Source organism: Opisthorchis viverrini, assembly GCF_000715545.1.
Source record: "Opisthorchis viverrini unplaced genomic scaffold opera_v5_58, whole genome shotgun sequence".
NCBI lineage: Eukaryota > Metazoa > Platyhelminthes > Trematoda > Opisthorchiida > Opisthorchiidae > Opisthorchis > Opisthorchis viverrini.
In genome coordinates, this window is record NW_008751716.1 from 1276800 (window position 1) to 1284520 (window position 7721).

The 7721-nt window shown below is 46.4% G+C and overlaps 1 protein-coding gene across 1 annotated transcript in view; it reads left to right on the forward strand.

The window, feature by feature from the left end:
* Window positions 1-224: 224 nt before the first annotated feature.
* The window catches only part of T265_03934 (hypothetical protein), a gene marked incomplete at both ends in the record, with an annotated part of 79459 nt that continues 71962 nt past the window's right edge, over window positions 225-7721 (forward strand). The window contains 3 exons of the mRNA XM_009168535.1: window positions 225-320; window positions 358-426; window positions 3803-3914. Coding sequence (XP_009166799.1) covers window positions 312-320; window positions 358-426; window positions 3803-3914 — 190 coding nt within the window. The remainder of the gene's footprint in view (window positions 321-357; window positions 427-3802; window positions 3915-7721) is intronic.

Consider the following 7721-nt stretch of genomic DNA (forward strand, 5'->3'; position numbering starts at 1 on the left):
CCTCAGTTACCAAATCTCTGGTACGCACCAGTTTATGTTGTCAAAACGATACTTAGGTCCAACTGTGGTGTCGTCTGGTCGCGAGAATATTCCTTTCCTCAAGGAAGAGCCATAAGGTGTTCATTAAGAATACAACCAAATTCTTATTGGCGAAGGTAATTTTTCCCATATTCCTCATACTACTCTCTAAGAATCCTGCCATTGGGAGTCTTATTGTGGAAAGGTTGAAAAGCGACGAATTTGCTTCACACTCCATACTTTTGTTGGCTTCTGCTATTTCCGACCAGCTGAATTCTTTTGAAGAGTATTCAATGCTATCGGTAGGTCGATTGTGTTGTGGCACTGAATGGCAATCAGGTTACTCTCATGGAGAAACTCCTTCAGGCACTGTTCAACACGAAGTCTCCTTTGCCAAAACACCTTTTAGTAAGTGATAGTATATGTGAATTTTAATTTTTGTCCCATTGTGGTTATTATTATGTTATTTGTCCCCCCCTTTTAGCGTGTTCTCAACCATTCTCGCGTTTGCATCATTTTATTATGCCCTGACGTCACACTCTAGACACACGCTGCCGTGATATTACAAACGGACACCCACCGTTTTGTCATTTATACCTGGCTCACCACTTGAAACTGCCATCTTATTACCAACTCAGGAGAACACGTGCAAATTCATGTCGGAAGCTCTGTACAACTTGACCACTTCAAATTTCCGGTCGTGTTACCATTAGGAACGAAAAACCCTGCCGTAAATACATATCGATCTGGGGATAATCGTACTGTTTGCTGTGACAATATTGGGGTGTTCCCCCAGGCGACCTGCATATCCTTATTTACCGAAACAGCGATGATGCCTTTCCCCGAGGAAGGAGGGGTAAGAAAAGTTCACCCAAGGAAGTGCGCTTTTTGATTGCTCAACGCCTGACCGTGATCGCCAACGCATTACCCAGTACGGTCGAAATACTTTGATACATCAAGAATCAGGTGGTGCTCATAGGCTACTTGCTTTGTTTAGTGGTTAGAGCGCGAATTTACTCACCGGAAGGTCCGTGGTTCGAACCCGACCTCTACCTCTCGACTTCCCCTGTCTTGGCTTGGGCAATCTGGCAGTATCCCAGCCCTTGTGCTTCTCTCATTTGGCATGGCAGTTAGGCGCCGAAAGGGTGCTACAGCTGAACGCTGGACGCAGTCTTATTAGAACTCAGTATTCCATGCCTTATTGCTTTCATCCTCGGGCTCCCTGCGTTAACCTTCTGATGCTTTGTTAGTCAGACCTTGGCAAAATTATCCACTGATGTTGCACCCTTCACGACAACAATTTGTCTGTTATCATAGCAGTGTGCGGTGTACAACCGAAAGATGAGCATGAATGGAGGGTTTGATGGAGAAATTGTCCCCTCTGATGGACAAATAAAGTGCTAATGATACTTTGATAGCTGCACTGTACACTCACTTTTTAAGTTCGGCAGAACTAAGCTAACATTTTAACTTCGAACACCCCTCCGCCCGCAGCCACTATTCTTGAAAACGGAATAATGGTCTAAAGTCTCTTGGCAGGTATCTTCAAATCGTTGGCAGCTCAAGTAATTCCCTGCTGAATGTTCTGAGTTGTTTTTCCATCTGCTTACGTGTATTGGGATGAGTGTTCAGTGTAGTGTGAAATAGAACGCGCACGTGAATGAATGTTGCACTTTCCGAAGAGATCCAGGTATCCGCTTGACGATGTTGCGGAGTATCGGTAGCTTGGATGTTCTGGTTGGTTGTTGGTCTGTACCCCGAGCCGGACTACAAACGTTCCATCACCAATCGGAGTGGCATCGTCGACCCCGCACTGACTGTCCGCTTATGAGATGTTGCAGCACATTGGCCCGACCAAGAACTTTTATGCCGATGTGGGGGTCGGACTTGAGTGTCCACATGATCCGGTAGGCTCTTTTGACTCTTATTCTTCTGGTCCTTTTCTTCTAACAATAACAGAGAGGCCGTACGGAATGACAAAGGACGCTGGTGAATAGCAAAAGTCCATCTAATGGGAGAGAATTTCAATGCAGAGAACAACTGGGCTCTATTTTACCTCTCACGAGAACGACTAGTGGCAGCAAGGCTGTCCTTAAAAAAGGGACAGCACTTCTCCCACGAAACGTCGTCTTGAATCACGGACATAACACTGCGGCGCAGTTGAACTGTTTTCCATTAACCCATTCCTAGAGAGCCAGCAATTTTGGGACAATTTCTTCATCAAAACAGCCACTCAATACGAGCGCTCTTTGTGTTGGCGCAAAATTCCCCAAAATTCCCGCAAAATTCCCCATCCTACACAAACGCGATAACTATCCTGATGCCCATCCTGTAAAATACTTCGAACGAAAATCGAATGTTAGTCGACCTGAATGTTTCGATGGGAATACGAACCTTTAAGACTTCCATATCTAAAAGTAGCTTTCGTCCCTTCGAGCATCACAAACTGCAACCCTCTGGACACGAAGTGTGTCCTTCCTAAATCCTCTCGTAAGAACACTATATTCTCACGAATACGAGTCTGCAAAAGGCCTTCCGCTTAGTTCGCTATATATCCTGGTGTTGAGCAAGTCTGCTCTCTCGTTTTTCCTCTTTGGCATCAATATCGATATGCCACGTGCTCCTAACAGCATGCGTTCCTGGCGTTGGCTCACAAACATCTAGTATGCATATGAGTGTAAAAGAAAGAAAGAAAGCATTCAGCTGTAGCACCCTTCCGGTGCCTAGCTGCCATGCCACCCGAAGGAAGCACGAGGGCTGGGATACTGTCAGGTTGCCCAAGCCTAGACAGGGGAAGTCGAGTGGCGGAGGTCGGGTTCGAACCACGGACCTTCCGGTCAGTAAATTCGCGCTCTAACCACTTGGGCCATCTCGCCCCCGCATATGAGTGTAGTCCTCTTGAGCCTTTTGAAGACAGCTCACATGGTTTAACATACTCTTTACACCCGAAAAGTGTGAAGTACTGGTGTAAGACGATACTTGCAAATGAACAATCAGTGTGGCACATGAATTCATCCCTATCAGTCCGGGCGGGCTGGTAAGAAACCAGATGAATTCCAAGCGAAGGCCATTGTATTGTCTATCAGTTCTCGGCATTTCGTCAATTCAGCTGTTAGCGATAGATTAGTAATATGCTGTGGTCATCTTATTTTTTCGGTTGCGTGCTGTCTAACGTGGGGAAGTGACATTAATCCTTCGAAAAAAAATCGTTCAGCTGTAGCACCCTTTCGGTGCCTAGCTGCCATGCCACCCGAAGGAAGCACGAGGGCTGGGATACTGTCAGGTTGCCCAAGCCTAGACAGGGGAAGTTGAGTGGCGGAGGTCGGATTCGAACCACGGACCTTCCGGTTAGTAAATTCTCCCTCTAACCACTTGGGCCATCTCGCCCTCATTGATCTTTCGAGATTGTATTGTTTACGTTAGAGGTGCTTCTGGTTGGTTTCATACATTAATCACTGTTTTTCGTGCTTTGGGCCGCATTCAAAACAATTGGCTGTGACATTGAGTCGCAAAACATTCGTTAGCTGTTTTCTTTTTACGTTTGAGGGTAACGGTGACATGGTTCCCTTGTGTTCAGATAAACGCCGAATATTTTGTGTGCAATACATTATAAGTGATGGGATCTGAATGGACAGTCATTCATCTTGTGTTGTCATCTCTGGGCTAATCGACCCTGCTTGTTTATGAATAATTCTTGTGTTTTTACTCTATCTTTACATATACATCGCCCGTCAGCCACGTTCGGGTTATCTATCCTAACCTGCCTTCCTTACCCTCCTAACAGCCTGCGTACACAGCAAGCATTTCTACCTGTCTGACTCCGGATCTCTTCAAAAGTTTGGTCATACCATCCGTGCATCGTGCTATCTTGCGGTCTGCTGAGGCGAATATGGTTGGTACGTCCACCGTTCCTTAACTTTCTAGTGATTTTCGGACTTTGCACCTCCGGCAAACAGTGGAAACAAAGCAGCATTGTCTGACTGAAAACACTTTTATACCTAAACAGATCCGGCCACCGTCATACTTGCTTATTTTCTGTGATACAGTGATGCTCAGTTGCTTGCGTAGTCATACATTATCATCGACAGCACAACACCAATGTTCAACACTGATGATTCGCTACCGTGTTATGGGGAAAAGAATGAGTGGGGAAGGGGAGGGGACTTAGTGCCAACTACACAATCATTCCGAGGTGTCTCTTTTGAATTTATGCCAATTATTCCATGGACGAAAGCAGACTGGTGAAAAGTGCAAAGGAAACCGGTGTTTTATACAAGATAGTTCAGAACATTCTCCTCTATAGTTCAGAGCGTCTCGTTAGTGTGTGGGACTTTTTTACTTTGGATCCACGATTAGATTGCGAAAATTGATGTTTTCATCTGAAGACCCTCAATATCCGCAGACATTTGATCACCTGTGGCCTTGTCACATAAAAGCAGTTAGTCGGCTGCATCATGGCCATACTGAAGTGGTTCGTAAGTGGGTGTCTGGTGCTCAGTCGGAATCGCCAAGTCAGCAAAGAAAACATCCCCTGTGGTTTGGACGTGGGATACCAATCAGATGTGTTGATAGCTGTAGGGGTCCTTCTCCCTCTCCACCTTCCGGTCTTTTTCTCTCAGTTTTACACCGGGTACGGAGCATTCAGCTCCAGTTGCATGTTAGATTATCGACTGTGCGCGGTGGTTCCATTAGCTTTGTTCGATGTAACATGCCAGTCCGAAAACGGATGTGAGCTCGCCAATATTCTTGCCTCCGTTGCAGAAAGTGCTGTTTTCGTATTCAGCTCTATGTTACCCAAAGTTTCACTGTTGACATACCCTGGCACCAACGCGATTTGAATACGGCTACCTCTCAACTGGATATCGCAAGATATTTTCTGATCCATAGCGGAAGTTGACGCGGTTCTCCTCGCATTTGGCTGGAAACTCTCTGGATGGCGCGCCTTTCTTAGCTGTGTTTTGTCTTCCGTGTGTTTGGCTAGTGTCTAACGCGGCTTATTGGGATGCAGCATCCATCCAATTTTGTCTCAATCCATCGCGATGCTCGTGTATGTCTTTTTAATGCTTTTCTACGGCGTAGATATTTTTCTTTAATCCGATGCTACCGAAAGATTGCTGACACCTCTTCCAAAGTGGTTTAACTGAGAGATTAACCGCGCCTCGTTAATTTGCAAGTGAGTGGTTGGATCCACATGTAGGGACATTACTCCTTATAATTTTGGTCAAAAAAGTTGATTTATTTTGTATCATATCCCCACTGACTAAAACGTTTCTCCTCATGACTCTGTCAGCTAGCTGACAGTACTTCTGCTACCGCTTTCCTGTCAATGCTGATGGTTGATTTTTATTGGTCGTTTTGGGTATGTGCAAACGACGCTCCGTTGATGACCTCACGTAGCACTTCACCTACCACTGGATTCTTTGTTCCTCAGACGTCACATATGGCTGCAATAAACATCGCTCACCACCTCAGTAGTCCAAAGAACCGAAACGTAGGTTGTTTCGTTCACTCGCATTGCACTATCCTTACATAACGCTGTGACAGCTTTGTTGTCCAACGAGATAACTCGACTGAACAATAATTTCCCTGGGTATGTTACTGTATCTGACCTAGTCTTGTTCAGTTGCGCCATCCAACTCAATGAGTTGCACTCAGAACTGAGCCATGTGGCCTACAACTTCTTTTGATCTCCAATGGTTTTGCGAACCCTTGATTTCGCATCATCTAGATTTCACTTCTAAGTCCAACGTCTGCAGTTCTAAACTTGTCCCACTGAGTCCTGTTCACCCACCTACCCCTCATGATTGACCAGCAGTTAGCAATATTAATTTGGTTGAATGTGGTCCTTATTCATAGGTCTTTATGAAGAATGCAGCGAGGTGAGAAGAGCAACAATAATGTGTGTGGAGTGAGATAGCATCTAGAAAGGCGTACGCTGTGCAACTGTGATGCTACAGATGATGAGTGCATATTTACCGACTTAACTTACAGATGGGGTTAATGTGCTATAGGAAACTGAGGAATCCGAAAAGGTTGCTATAAGTAAAGGGGACGTTCTTATACCAGTAGGAGTGAGCGCTGTTTAATGCGTCCCCATGTTCCAGCTTATTTGATTATAGTAAATAGGGCAAATGATGGCCTTTGGTTCGTTCGCTGAGCTGCTCAATATGATTGCAAACGGTTCATCACCAATCGAGGCGATATCATCAGTGCGTTGTTAAGGGACGTATTGGTCCGCAGCGATGGGTTGATGGTTGTGCGTTGAGTAGTGTTTCGTGTGTGTCAATATACGTGCTGCTAGCCGGGGCAGCAGCACGTCTATAGTAAAATCAAATTATGTAACAAACCGTAAATGGTTGGAGCGTAACGTGTATAGTCCAGATACACTTTTGGAAGCGTTTCTCACCAATTCTTCGTCAAGATGTCCGAAGCTGCTTCACAGAGAATGTTGCATACGCGAGAGATCGATGTGGTTGGTGCTGTGCACAAGGAGTACCACTGAATTTCTCTCAAGGTTTATTGTATATTATTGGTCGCTGGTACTTTCATTCGTGTGTCGATGATAAGTTTTGTCAGGCTCGTTCACGCGTGCTGGTCGTACACTGGTTGTAGCTGCCACAGTTTCGTTCACCGATGATTGGGGGGGGGTAGGTAGCTGCGCATTGCACGTGCGAGCTGGTAAATTGGTGCATAAATCCAGCACTTTCAGTGAGTTGTCAAGCGGGGGGGTGGAGAAGGAGCTATGCATTGAAGGCAATAGCTTGGATGCACGAGCGCCACTGAGGGCGCGACTGGGCCATGTCTGATAATGTCTCTAGCCATTGATGTGGCCCGTCTCGGGGTCCCCATCCAGGAAGACGGCAGTGACCAGCGCAGCTGAGTTTGCTGGTAATGGCCTTCATACTTCGCTGCCAAGTCATTGTTTGACCGCCTCTGGCTCTCTTCCACCCTTCACATGGTTGGGCGAAAAGAGCCCTTCGAGGAAGTCGGTCGACTGGCATACGCAGCACGTGGCCAAGCCAACGCAACCTGTGCAGTGTGATCAGTTCATCTATCGAGGGTGAGTTATTTCTCCCGAATACCATTCGACGTACTTCAGAATTGCTGATCCGGTGTTCCCACCAGATTCGGGCAATGCTCCGAAGACATCGATGGTCAAACACTGAAAGTCTTTTGACGTCCTCGGCGCGCAGCGGCCAGGTTTCTGATCCATATAGTAATATGGAGCGCACCGCAGCATTGTAAACTCGACCCTTGACAGAGAAGCTGATGTCACGCCTACGCCACAGGTGACGTAGGTTCGCAAAAGCTGCTCTGGCCTTCCCAATCCGGATGGTAATTTCATCGTTCGCCAGACCACCGGGACTGATACGGCTTCCCAGGTAAACAAATCTGTCTACTACCTCAATCGGTTCATCCGCAAGCACGAGGTTAGGGTTCGAGTCCACCCAGTCTTGCAGTAGCACTTTACACTTTGCAGGTGTGAAGCGCATACCAAACCGCGAGGCAGAATTATTTAGATTATTTAGTATTGTTTTCAATGCCACGGGGTCAGATCCTAGAAGAGCTATGTCGTCTGCGTACTCGATGTCTGTGAGCGGAGACCCAGGGAGCACTTCGACCCCACAGGCATTAGAGGCTCGTAATGAGTCTTCCATGATCGTACCAATGATGAAGTTAAAGAGGAAAGGTGAAAGAGGACA